Source organism: Callospermophilus lateralis, chromosome 3, assembly GCF_048772815.1.
Source record: "Callospermophilus lateralis isolate mCalLat2 chromosome 3, mCalLat2.hap1, whole genome shotgun sequence".
Lineage (NCBI taxonomy): Eukaryota > Metazoa > Chordata > Mammalia > Rodentia > Sciuridae > Callospermophilus > Callospermophilus lateralis.
The window spans coordinates 63,941,633-63,955,803 of NC_135307.1; the positions used below are offsets into that span (position 1 = coordinate 63,941,633).

General features: G+C 46.3%; 1 protein-coding gene across 1 annotated transcript in view; it reads right to left on the bottom strand.

Moving 5' to 3' along the window:
• Window positions 1–14,171, bottom strand: part of Plekhh1 (pleckstrin homology, MyTH4 and FERM domain containing H1) — a 53,961-nt gene that overhangs the window by 19,034 nt on the left and 20,756 nt on the right. The window contains exons 5-12 of the mRNA XM_076850331.2: window positions 11,803–11,886; window positions 9,359–9,440; window positions 8,519–9,273; window positions 4,995–5,073; window positions 4,453–4,544; window positions 2,855–3,005; window positions 2,500–2,642; window positions 1,045–1,155 (exon numbers count right to left, since the gene is read on the bottom strand). Coding sequence (XP_076706446.1) covers window positions 1,045–1,155; window positions 2,500–2,642; window positions 2,855–3,005; window positions 4,453–4,544; window positions 4,995–5,073; window positions 8,519–9,273; window positions 9,359–9,440; window positions 11,803–11,886 — 1,497 coding nt within the window. The remainder of the gene's footprint in view (window positions 1–1,044; window positions 1,156–2,499; window positions 2,643–2,854; window positions 3,006–4,452; window positions 4,545–4,994; window positions 5,074–8,518; window positions 9,274–9,358; window positions 9,441–11,802; window positions 11,887–14,171) is intronic.

Genomic DNA, 14,171 nt, shown 5'->3' on the forward strand with positions numbered 1-14,171 from the left:
ATTGGAGGCTTCTCAGAGCATCATTTACCCTCATATCTTACTCCAGGTCACAGGCAATGGGAAAAGTTATTCCCAAGCTTTCCTGGTATGGTATGATGGGTAACTTGTTCTAGATTCTGGTTCTAGCTAAATGAAGCTATATTTAGAAGAATGGGTCTTTTCAATACAAGCCTCAATAAAGACTGAGTAAGCCTTTAAAATTGGATCAGAAGCTACCAAATTATTATTCAATGATAAAGTCCTTATAAATTCTTTTTGTTAAAGTGGGTGTGGTGGTGTAGACCTGTAGTCCCAGCTACTTGGGAGGCTGAGACAGGAGGATCTCTTAAACTTAAGTATTCAAGGCCAGATTTGGTAGCATAATAAGACCCCATCTTAAACAAAAACAAAACAAAACTTTTTACTATATTCTTATATGAAACATGGCAAATAAGTGGCATATATATCATTACTATTATTCTTTCCATTATCACTGCAGACATCATCAATCAATCATGGAATGCTTATCATAGAGAAATATAGACCCAGAATCCTTAACAGAGAGTATGGAGTTGGTGACAGCCACTACCAATCAAAGGGGATCTACACAAGAGCAAGGCCAATTTTCCCTCTTCAATAATTAAAATTAGTTCTCTAGGGAGGTCCTGTCAAACTCGTTCCCAACATCAAGGCTCCTTAATTCCAGATAATGGAAAGAAGAGGTGGAGAAGGTAATGGGTTGTCTGTTAGAATAATCCAGATGAAGTGAGGGCAGCCTAGGAACAGATTTTTTCACAGGACTAAACATGAGAAGCAATTGGCTTCTGAAGGAAGAAGAAATTCCCAAGCCAGCTGGCCAGGGGTTGCCTTGACTGTCTTGTGACTTATTTCATTGTGAGAAGCCATGCCCAGCCTCATGGTCCCCTGTGTGTCTCAGAGCTTTGAGTGCCTGTCAGATCTCTGTGCTCTGGCCTTGAACACACTGCTTTTCTTTCAGTCCTTATCATACAGTTCTGAGTCTGGACTGGGATCCTTCTACCTCCAGTGCTGGAGGAGGGGTCTCACCGGGGACTTGTAGTACAGAATTTGTCCCTGTCTCAGGACAAACCAGCGCCTCTTCCATGTCTTCACCCGGTTTCCCATTTTCAGCAGGTAGCCTGACTTCTCTAGTGACTCCTGAGGGATGAGAGAGCAGAGAGAGAGAGGGAGACAGAAAGGGGAAATCACTTGGGGATCTACATCACGCAAGCCAAAATGGTCCAGCTGAATCACTGCTTTGCCATCAATTTTTTAAAAACTTTTTTTTTTTTTTTTGGTACTATGGATTGAACTCAGGGGCACTTGACCATTGAGCCACATCCCCAGCCCTTTTTGCAATTTATTTAGAGATAGGGTCTCACTGAGTTGCTTAACACCTCACTTTTTGCTGAGGTTGGCTTGGAATTCACCATCCTCCTGCCTCAGCTGATCTCCCAAGCCACTGAGATTACAGGCGTGTGCCACTGCACCTGGCAATTTTTTTAAAACTTATTAGGTGCCTATTCCTTGTATTTATTTTCTGGGCAGCATACCCTGTTGGGGGTTCAGAGAGGAACAGAAAAGCCAGGATGGTCCTGCAGGGGAGGGCTCCCACATGGCTGGGGAAGATAACTCCTGGTCTGCCATGAGAAGGTGGCAGATCAGGGGCTCAGTGCAAGAGGGTGGCTAGGAAGAGCTTCAGGAAAAAAACAGACCTGAACAGGTCTCTGGAAGAATGATGAAATTCTTCAAAGAATTTGGGAGGCTGAGAGGGCTGGGGTTGTGGCTCAGCAGTAGAGCCCTCACCTAGCACATTTGAGGCCCTGGGTTTGATCCTCAGCACTACATAAAAATAAATAAAATAAAGGTGTTGTGTCCAACTACAACTAAAAAAAATAAGTATTTAAAAAAAATGCTGAGGAGGAAGGTCATTCTAGGCAGCATGGCATGAGAGGTCAGGCTGACCTGGGGAACAGTGGGCACAGGCCAGGGTAGAGGGTTTGTGGAGGTGGGCAGGTAGATAGGACAGTGGAGTAGAGTGGAGCCAGGGCTGGGGAATTAGGTCTGGATTCACTGCTGGCCCTGGCATGTAGTGCAAGTCGAAACCTTAAGTGTCTCATCCCTAAGACAGGGTAATAATCCCAAAACAGGGCAATAATCCCAAGAAGACTACAAGGACAAATGAGATGTGAAGTGCGAGCACTGAAGACTATGCCTGTAAAGCACAATCTGACAGCTCACATCAGCATCCGAGGGTCAGTGTGGAGATAAAGCAACAGGTGCGAACCCCTCATAGGGTACCAAGGAGCTCCCTACACGCTCCTCCTTTTTCCCCTCCCCCGCCCCAGAGCCTAGGGTCTGTGTGCATCTGCTTCCATCAGTGGACACCTCCAGCCCACTCTCCAGGATTGCCTCCCTCTCTGTACCAACCCAGGGGCCTAACCCACTTAGCCCAGGTAGCCTCTGCTGCAGGTCTGTCCCACTGTGCCCTCTGCTGCTCACCCCGCCTAGGCCCAGCCCGTCGGTGGAGTAGGACGAGGTGCGTTGAAGTTTGTGCTCAGGCTCTGAGTAGTCACTGTCCAGCGAACAGGCATCAGGGGGAATGGCATAGTCACCCTCGGAGCTCAGTGAAGACATGGAGACCCCTGGCCACCAGAAGAGGAATCAAGGTCTGGGTCCCACACCTCCCAACTCACATGGCCCAGGGGCTACAGGGTCTTCAACACAGAACTGGGACCTCCAGTCTGGGGCTAAGGGTAGAGCTGTTGGGGATCCCAAGTACAGATCAAATAAGGTCCCCCATGGACAAATCCCATGGAAAGGGGTGAGGGGACCCTCCTGCCCCACTTCTCTGTACCTCTCTTGATGGCCCGGGGACTGCCTAGTCCGCTGGTCTTCCTACACTCAGAACAAGGGACTGATATTCGGAAACTGGCCTGAGAGCTGCAGTCATCATCAGACCCAGAGGAGTCGTCAGCGAAGGGCACATTGCTGATCTGCATGGCTCTCTGCAAGACAAGTCCCCTCCCCGACTGAAGCTCAGGCTACAAAACAAGCCTTTCTTACCCAACAGCTTATACTTGGATTCCAAGTGCCCAGGCATGGCCTTCACAGCCTGTCTGGGGCAACACAGGGGCCATTCGCCCATCACTGCAAAGACAACTGTCCCAAACAGTCAGGTTCCTTCCTGACTTCACTCATGTTCTTACCTCCATGACGTTCCTCCCTCCTATACACATCATCTTCTATGGTCCCCAAAGAGCTATCCCATCCAGACTGCACCCTGCCTGCTGTGTCCCTCGCTCCCTCCACCAGGGGGAGAGAAAGCCATGCCACAGGTCAGGTGGAGTGAGGAACAGGAGTGAGAGATCTTCTTGAAAGGCAAACATTTAAAAAGACTGATTATTTATCTCAGTGTTGGTGAAAGTTTGGGGAAATAGCAGGAGGTTGGAATACTCCAGCGTGACAAAGTCTATTTGTGTGTATGTGTGTGTGTGTGTGTGTGTGTGTGTGTGTGTGGTGCTATGGATCAAACTCAGGGCTTTACACATGGCTGGGCAAGTGCTCTGTGGCACTCCCAGCCCATAAGGCATTTTTAAGAAAATAATGTAGCAGTCCTGTCAACACCTAAAACACTCATATAATCTGCCCAGAGATTCCACCTTTAGAATTCTGTATATTTAAGTACAAGGATATCTATGTCAAGAGAGCAATAGAGGCATAGAATGATGTGTATCATGTACCCTTTGTGCACATATGTAGGCGTGCATGTGTGAAAGAATGAGGACAGAGGGAAAGAGGAAAAGAGGGAGAGAGAAAGAGAGGGCACGTACATATTTATAAGTGCATCTGTAAATAAATGCAGCAGAGGGCCCAAAAGAATAAACATCAAACCATGAATGATAGTTCTCTCTGGGGTTAGGAATTAAAAATAACTATGAGAGGAAACTTCATTTTTTTATTCTTCCATCAGAAGTTTTATCAAACTTTTTATTATGATTCAAAAACAAATAACAAAAAGACAAAATGTGTATGGAAGCATCCTGTTGCAGTACATCTGATTTTTGCTTAAAATGAGTAGCAATGTTAGCAGTGTCATGGGAGTGTGTGTAAACATATATAACCAGTTCTCGAAGGAGTCCCACTGCCCTCTGGGTCCTGGGAAATGAGAAAGACACGAGAAAAGATGGGAGTGGAATTGGAGCAGGCAGAGATCTAACCTTTAACTTCTTGTTTTGTCACATTCTTACTGGCTCAGATTTTTATAAATGCAGAATTCTTATAATCAGAATTATAAATAACAAATCAAAATGACATATGATGGGTTCAGTTCACTGTTCAAGGTCACTGCATGCAGGTGCCTGGCCCTCAACACCCTCCCCTCCAAGTCCCTGCATGCCAAGCCCAGGGGCTCTACTGATGGGGATGTCCCTTCTTTGCATAGTCCTTTCTTACCCCTTTCAGTGCTGTGTAGACAGGCACAGTGACATTCTTGTAGACAAGGCCAGAGAAAGACACAGGGGATGCAAGGGCAGGAGGGCTTGAAGCTGGGGGAAAAGAGGGATGGGATGAACTAAGGTGGCAAAAAGGTATGTTGGGGAGGCATCTTCCTCCTTTCCATTCCCCTTGACTTCCTTTGGGAACCACACAGAAGAGGACCTACCGCAATGAAATCCAAAATTCTTGCCCTTTAATCATTTACCCCTCCACATGGTTTGCACGTGTCCCACTCTTGCCATGTGTCCATGGCTCCGATCACTGTGGACATGCTGGGGCTGGCCAGTAACTTTGGAGCCAGCAGTCAGGGCTGAACCTGCGTAACTTCTTTTCCCTCTTGCACAGCCCGGGCCGTGGGACCGCACCTGAACTGCTCCTGCTGGGGACGGGCACTGGCACCAGGCCATCCCGACCCTGGATATTGCTCAGTCTCCACCTCCCTACTTGCCCACTCTGCCCACCAGTGGCATTCAAGCCCTTTGAGCCTTGCTTGGACTCACCACAGCAGGCAACGTGACTCCGGGAAGACACATCTGACAGCTGCATGCCCGAAGTGGCCACTGCATAGATCCGGCTCTCCTGAAATGAGAGGTCCCAGGTCAGTGCCCAGGACAGTACCTGCCTCCGGCAAATGGAAAACATGGCTTTGGAGGTGGGCAGACCTGGGTGGGCCAGTTACTGTCTAAGGGATCTCAGCCAAATTTCTTCATTTCTGAGCTTCATTTTCCTCGGCTCCAAAATGGAGACAATAATACCTTCCAGGAGGCTGGTGTGGAATCAAGTGATTTTTTTTTTTTAAATTATGGGAGAAGTTAGAAGTGTTGATAATGAGGAAGTCAGAACTACACGGGGAGGGTATGCTCTTTGGAAAGCTAGCCATTTGGAACCTAGAACATGCTGGCTTCCTATAGCAACACTGTTAAATCATAGTTACGCCTTATGGACAACCTATAAAGCCTATTTAGCCCAACAGGAATTCAAAACTCCAAAGTCAAAGACACTCATAGAGAATATGGGCCCTAAGGAGGCCCCTGGGTCTTGGGAAGTTGGTTGTCCTAACAAACCACAAGGCCCTGCCCAGGCTATTCTAGAGCTGTTTGCTCTGCTTACCCCACAGGAAGAACAAAGGCCTGCTCAGGTGACATGAGTCACAGGGGCTGGAGAGGAAGGTCAGTCAGCTTTGGGAGGAATGCCAGCCTGGCCCAGGGAGGCAGCTGGGGGCCAGCTGGGCTGGGGACAGGGCTGGGAGGGAGTAGGATGCACACCGGGGTGTAGCTCTAGAGGCAGGCAGTAGCATGGGGGCAACTAAGGTGAGAGGCTAGTGATGCGGGAGGAGATGCTGAGGTAACTGGAGCCTCGGCAAGACAAGAGGTGGCGGCCAGTGAGGAAGGACGACCACAGGGCGCTGAGGCAGGTAGGAATTCCTGAGCTTGCACAGTGTAGATAAATCAGGAGTAAGCCATGAAATTAGGCAGAGAAAAGAGGATTTCTGCCAGCAGTGACCACGGAATTAAATCAAGTTTATTCTAACTTCACAAAGGAAATGAAACTCAAGCTTAAGGGATTGAGGTACTATTTGGCAAAAGTGTATCTAATGCCTACCTCACAAAGTTGTCACAAGGATTAAGAGAAAAAAGGCTCTACAGACTCCAAAGGCAAATAAATGTATTTGACTCCCTCAGAGTAAAAAAAATCCTCCTCTAATTCCCAGCCCCACCCCCGCAGATGGTCACTGCCCAGGTCCTGCCTTAGAGAGGGGCTAAGCCCTCTGGCTGTCATGGGACAGGGTGATCCTACCTCAGGGGTCTTGGATGAACTGACACTGTGGCATTAAGTCTTGTTTCCCTCAGGAGCAAGTTACAAAGAGAACTGACAACAGGAGACAAATTCTCCCTAAACTGCATTGGCCAACTCTTTGGGTCCCTGGGACTCAGCTGAGAGAGAGAGAAAGGGTCTGCAGAAAGATTTGATGCTTCCCCTTAAAACCTGTACCCTAGAGTGTAGCGATGTTCACGCAGGCAACAAGGTCTGAAGCATTTTATTGTTTTTGTTTTTTGAGACTGGGTCTTGCTATGTTGCTCAGGCTGGACCTGAACTCTGGGATTAAAGTGATCCTTCTGCCTCTGCCTCTGTCCCTGTCCTGGGACTACAAGTAGGTGCCACCAAAGCATTTTATATATTCTATCCTCTCCTTTCTCCCTTCCCCATCTCTGCTCTCTTTCTCTCTCTCACACCCATACACACACACTTAATGTGAACAGGCAGAACACAAGAGCCACTCTTAGTCACCATGGTAGATGATATATGGCAAAATGATCAGTGTAAGCAACACTTTTCTGGGTTAACACCTGCTAAGCTCTCCTGCTCTATCCCTTGTCCGATGTTCCCTTGGCCCACCTGTGCTTTAGGGCTCCAGGGCAAGACAACAATGAACAAGAAGAGCATCAGCAGCCATGGCTTGAAGGATGGTCAGCCATGGGGCCATGGCACTTTCCCATCTCCTGACATTCTGTATAGCCTGCTTTCTGCTCAGCTTTGTCCCCAGTTTGCAAGTGCCACTGTAACCATCAGCAACTGGTCAGCATTCGCTGCTAAGGGTACAGGCAAAAAGCCTGGACAGAAGCCTCCCTGATCCAGTGCTCCTGAAATTAGGGATCTCCCAAGTAGTGGTGTGGGGAGACAATGCCATCCCAGGGCACCCCATTCCCTCTGCTGCCAGGAGCCAACACTCAGCTGTCCCTCATAGTGCTGCCTCACATGAGTAAGAGACTTGACAACTGCCCAGGCCATGTCCCCCAGAGGCTGTACAGCTAGACTGCTGGTGCTGGGCTCTGAAGGCAGTCGACACTCAGTTCAAAGCCTGACTCTCTCACTATCCCCACAGGACCATGGGCAAAAAACTAAAATGGAGGGGACAGCAGTTTCCAAGTGTGTCAAGGGGAGAAACAGCACCAATTCCTTGCACAGCTGAGAATCCTTCCCACATGCCAGGCCCTGTACTTAAGCCCTTTACAACTCATGCCATCCTCACCGCTAACCTAAGAAATGTTAATAACACCCCACCTACTCCATTTTTACGTTAACATTTTATCACAGAAAATGTCAGACACAAAAGTAGGGAGAACAGTATACATAATGACCTGGTACCCATTGCCCAGCTCAACTATGTACTCATACAAGGCTGGTCTTGTTTCATCCGTGTCTCTAACTCCACCCAAGGTCATTGATTCTGAAGTGATTCCACCAGACATGGTGTAATTTTACCTAATGTTACAAGTAGGGAAGCTAAGGCTCAGAAATGAAAATATCTAGGTGGTATGGTGTTGCACCCCTGTAATCCCAACTATGCAGGAAGCTGAGGCAGGAGGATTCAAAATTTGAGGCCAGCCTGGGCAATTTAGCGAGACCTTGTCTCAAAAGAAAAAATAAAAAGGGCCAGGGATGCAGCTTAGTGGTAGAGAACTTGCCTAGCACATGTGAGGGCCTGGGTTCAACTCCCCAGTATGCCAAAAAAGTAAAAAAAGGAAAAAAAAAAAAAAAGAAAGTAAAAAAGAAATAAAAATACTCAACACTTAACGTATCATTTACCAATTGCAAGGACTTGTTAGATATCAACACATTTAATTATCAACACATTTAATCCTCACCACAGCCCTATAAAGTAGTGACTATTATCCCCAAACTCTGAGGCACAGAGTTTAGTAATTTGCCCAAGGTCACACAGTTAGCATTTTAACCCTAGTGGTTTCTTCTTAGGACCTGTGCTCTTAAACCCACACTCAAAAAGTCACAAAGATGAAAAGAGAAAATGTGTACAAAGCACCCAGGTTGGCATGTGGCACTTAGTGAGGCTTGAGAAATGACTGCCAGACACCATCCACATCACTTCAGATCTGGCTCTGCGCCCCCGCTAGCTGGGTTGGTTGGGGAGGCCCCTCAGAGCTGCAGTAGGTATGCTCAGTGTGTGGACTGTGAGCCTATTGATGGCTCTGCCCCTCGGTCTGGCCCCAAGGTTGCCTCTTACCCATGATGGAAACCGGTGTAGTGGAGGTGTGGGTGGTTTATTCTCCAGCTCTTCTTCCTCCAGCTCAGGTCTAGGGGCCTTCAGGTTCTCTCCTTCCTCCTTCCCTGATGGAGATGACTCCTCCATTTCCATCTTCTCTGGTTCTTCCCGGAGCTCAGCTGGGGGCTTCAGCTTAGAAAGGACAGAGGGGTGGAGGGCTGCCAGGGCTCCAACCTCAATGTTCACCACGTGATCAAAGTGCTCAGGGCCTACCTGGGGCTGGCTGTGGTGCCTTTTGGCCACCTGGATGCTATTCCAGGGGGCACTAGAAGCTCGTGCCTTTGGTAGGGTTAGGCTGCTGCCAGGGCCACCTTCCCTGGCAGAGGTCTTGGTCCCAAAGAGTATCCCTCCACAACGAGCAGTGACCAGGTCCTCCCCCCAGGAGGCTGAGCCACGTCTTGCGGAGTCAGGTATCACACCCAGCTGGCTGGGAGAGCCCTCTTTTCCCAGATGAGGTGGAAGGGTCTTGGCCTCTATTTCCTTGGGGTGGACAATGCTGGAACTAGAATCCTCCACTGGGCTTCTGGCTTCAGGCACAGAACCCTTGCTCTGCAGGGCACCCAGATAAGGTCCAGGCAAAGCCACCTTCAAAGCCTGGGCCTGAGGACCACTATCTTGTGCCACAGGCTGAGCTCCTGGCTCTGAAGGGACAGGATTCTCCTCTGGGGCTTCTTGGGGGGCCACCAGCAGCTTCCCTGAGGGTGTCATCTGAAGAGCTGTGATTGGGGCAAAAACAGGCGTGTTGAGAGCTCCCTCAAATCAGCACGGTACTCCACAGCACACACACCCAGGTCTGCCTACCTTCCAGCGCATCTTGAAGGGCTCCCACCTGCTCCACCAGGCGCTGATTACAGTTTTTCAGATGCTGATTCTCCATCTCAAGCTGGAAAAAAAGAAAATGAAGATTTAGAGGGGGCAGGGATGTATCTCAGTAGTAAAGTGCATCCCTAGTATGCTCAAGGTCCTAGGTTCCATAGAAAGAAGGAAAGAAGGGAGGGAGGGAAGGGATAGGGACAGGTGTAGGGAGAGAGGAAGAGAGGGGGGTAGAAGAGGGGGAGAGGGAGAGGGAGAGACGGAGAGATAAGGGAAATTTAGAAAAGGGAGATTTAGAATACTCAGCTCCTACAGGTTCAGACATAAAACTCTAAATAAAATTAAAAGCCCAAATCTTTGAAAAAGAGCACCCGGTGTCCCACCAATCCAGTGCTGACCCTCTACTTTGACAGCCCCCATGCTTCCTTTTCTAGTTTTGTTTGTTTGTTGGTGCTGTGACTTGAAACTTTCACTATGTTTATCCTTCTGAAAAGTGTGAAATATAACCAGGCACAGTGGCACATGCCTGTAATCCCAGCTACTCGGGAGGCTAAGGCAGGAAGATGGAAAGTTTGAAGCTAGCTGGGCAGAACTTAGCAAGGCTCTGTGACAACTAAAAGATAAAAAAAATGGGCTGCGGATGTAAAATGTCTCTGGCTTCAATTGCCGTGCTGAAAATAAATAAATAGATAGATAGATAAATAGATAAATAGTGAAATACAACATATACACAGACAATTGCATCCTGCATTAATGAACAGATTCACAAATAATTCTGAAATTTATATGCATGTGATAATTGCCCACTTAACAAATATAAGCTAACTGGCAGCACCCCGGGCAACTTCCTGACTCACCCCTTTACAATCACTTGCTTCTTATTTCCCTCCTAAAAGGACACCACTCTTTTAAGTTTACTGAATTTGCTTCTTTGCTTTTTGGGACTTACCATCTCAGGATGCATCCCTTCACCTTGGTTTTCCATAGTTGTGCCCATTTCTGTACTTTAGATAAATGCAACTATACAGTATGTACTTCTGTGTGTCTGATTTGTTTTGTTCAACAAAACATACATGAGATCCAGCCTCATGGTAACTGCATTTTTTTTCTTTGTTTTTGCAGGGGCTGGGGGAGGGTATGAGGGATTAAACTCAGGGGCACTCAACCACTGAGCCACATCCTCAGCCCTATTTTGTATTTCATGTAGAGACAGGGTCTCACTGAGTTGCTTAGTGCCTCACTTTTGCTGAGGCTGGCTTTGAACTCAAGATCCTCCTGTCTCAGCCTCCTGAGCCACTGGGATTACAGGCATGCACCACTGTGCCCAGATGCATTTTCTTTTTAAATTAAATCCAGCATACTTTCATGGAGTATCTCTTAGAAAGGATCAGCTGGGGCTATGGGAATATGGAGGTAAACCAGTCCTTAGTTCTGTCTCCAAGAACTTGCAGTCTATCATGTGACCTGAGATGAACATCTAAAGAAGGGGAGGGGTGCAAAATGAGAAACATGCTCCCGAAGGAGGGACCATGTGTCTCTGGAGGACAAAGGAAGAAGAGATGGAGTTCATCCTTGTCCAAACTCCCTTTTCTTTTCTTTAGAAGGAGGCTGGTTTTTGTTTGTATGCTAGCAGCACTGATAAGCTGTAGCGCGTGATAACCACCAAAATGCATACCCAGAAAGGAAAAGGGGAGTAGAGGTTTCTAGCAGCTGGGGAAAGAGAGCATTTGGAGGGTACAGAATTTTGGGGGGTGATGAGAAGTTTTGGACACAGTGGTAACTGGCTACTCAACACTGTGTGTGTATGTAATGCCACTGAATGTACACTTAAAATAAGAATTTGGTAAATTTTACATGTTTCATCATAATTACTTTTTATTATTTATTAATGTTTGCCACAAATTTTTTTGGGGGGTATCCAGGATTGAACCCAAGGGTGCTTAACCACTGAGCCACATCTGCAGCCTTTTAAAATATTTTGTTTAGAGCCAGAGTTTAGCTAAGTTGCTGAGGTGGGCTTTGAATTTGCGATCCTCCTGCCTTAGCCTACTGAGGCACAGGCATGTGCCACCATACCTGGATTTTTTGAAGTTGAAAATGGAGGGGACAGAGAAGAAAAGATGGTGAGTGGAGGATGGTCTGAGTGTGCTCCTTAGAAGGAAACTGAGGGGACTTCTCAAAAGTGAGGTTCTTTCCTTCTTCCCAAACTTAAACACAGCACAAAGCTAGTGAGGAACTCCAGGGAAACTGATCATGACAAAAGGAACAAGAGATAAAGCCAGGTGCTACAGAGTTTAATCTGAATGCAGGACAAATGGTTAACAAGATGAAGGTCAGAAAGCTGCCACCAAGCAGAGGAGGCAGGAACTTGGGAAAAGGCAACCCCAGCCTCACCCCCAGGCCAGGCCCCCCAACATGAGCTCTCCACTCACCTCTGCTAACTTTAGCGTCACCCACTCCTTGATCTTTGCAGCTTTTTCTTGCACAATTTTTGCTTCCTCAGCTCTTAGCTGCTTCTGCAGGAAAGACAGGGCCTTCAGTTCATCACTACTGGTCACTGGTGGAGTGAATGACCAAAAGTGGGAAGCTGGGAGAAGGGACAATGAGTGATTGGATCGGGGGGACCCAACAGAAAAAATTTTAATTCAGTTAGGATTTTTTTAATATTTATTTTTTAGTTGTAGTTGAACACAATCCTTTATTTCACTTATTTATGTTTATGTGGTGCTGAGGATCAAACCTCATGTGTGCCAGGCGAGCACGCTACCACTTGAGCCACATCCCCAGCCCCAGCTAGGATTTTTTTAAAAAACATTCTTAAAAAGTGGGAAGGGCCTTCCTAAGTATAATGCAAATCCCAAAAAGCTATGAAGGAAAGACTAATCAATCTATATCATCACTATCAATTACTATTATGACTAAAATAAGAATCCCTTAAACAAAATCAAAAGACCAACTGGGGAAGGATTTGAAACACAGAAAGTCCACCTACAAAGGGCTATTTGAATTGAATAATCCAAAAAAACAAATGCAAAGGACATGAACAGGAAATCAACAGAAAAAGAAAGATAAAGAAAGCCATGAAAAACTGCTCGACCTCACTCATAATTTCAAGTATGTAGATAAAAGGAAAACATTATTTTTCTCTAGCTGACTAACACAATTTAAAAGTCTGATATTACCCCCAAACCATCATGAATGCTGGGCACGACCTCTCTTATACAAATTGGCAAAGCCTGTGAGGTGGCAGTTTGATAACATATGTCAACATTAAAAGTGTACATTGACCTAAGAAAGCCACAGCTCAGGAGTCATTTGCTGCAATATTACTTGAGAAAGTGACACACCAACTAGAAAACTCAGAACTGGAAACAGTCTTAAGTGTCCACTACCAAAAACACATTGTTTCAATACATGGCACATCCACAGAATGAAAGTAAAATGCCATGCTTTGATACACACACACACAAAAAAACATTAACAGCTAGGAGTGGAAATAAAGGGTTGGGAATAAAGGAAAAATATTATTTGTCATTTTAGACCCTACTGGGTTTTTTATGTGTATATTTTTTACCATAAGCACATATTACTTTTTTTTAAGTTATAGATGGACACAATACCTTTGTTTTATCTATTTGTTTTTATGTGGTGACGAGGATTGAACCCAGTATCTCTTGCGTGCAAGGTAAGCGCTCTACCACTGAGCTACAACTCCAGCCCAGCATGTATTACCTTTACAGCTAAAAAAACAAAACCAAGGGGGTTATAGCTTAGTTGGTAGAGTGCTTGCCTCACATGCACATGGCCCTGGGTTCAATCCCCAGCACCACACACTCACACAAAGTCTAAATTAGCATATCACTAAGGATAAAAAGGAAGTTTGTATCTAAAAAAAGCAGCCTAGAATAGAATGGAACATGGGCTTCGATCCTACATGTGGGCTTATTTGCTATAATAACCCTCTGTGCCTACACTGGCACCTCTAAAATGGGGAATGTGGGCCACTCTGAGGATGAAGATAGAGAGAAAGTACATAGCACCAGGTATCAGCCAGCTCTCCAGGACCTGGACCCCGATCTAAAAACCAAGGAGCAACAAGTGTCAACTCAGTAGCTGAGTGACCAGTAATAAGGACTTTGATTATGCATGTAGGGAAAGACTGTCAGACAACTATTAGGAGGACAGACATAAGCTCCAAACAAGGGAAATGAGATGGGAGTATCAAAGTGTCAGAGGGCTAGGAAGATCTTAAAGGTCATCTAGTTCAAGGTTTGGCAAGCCACAAGCCAACCCAGTCCTTTATCTGTTTATCCCTCACCTATGTTTTTTTTTTTTTAATATTTTATTTATTTATTTTTATGTGGTACTGAGGATTGAACCCAGTGTCTCACATGTGCTAGGCAAGTGCTCTGCCACTGAGCTACAGCACCCCCCGCCCATCCCGCCTATTTTTTTTGAACAAAGTTTTGCTGGAACTCAGCCATGCACGTTCATTTATGGATTGTTTCTAGTTGTTTTCATACCACAACAGCAGAGTTGAATAGTTGTTACAGAGACTCTGTGGCCCATAAAGCCTAAATTAGTTATTCTTGGGCTCTTTACAGAAACAGTGGACCCCTGACCTAATTTAGTACCCTCTTTGTACAGCCATGGAAACTGAGGCCCAGAGATGAAATGACTGGCCTCTGTCAGTTTGTGGCAAAGCTGGGACTCAAACCAGGTCTCTTGACTCACAGAAAAGTATTCTTTCTCTTCTAATCTTGACCTATTGATTGTAATTATAAAATATTTTTCTGACTTA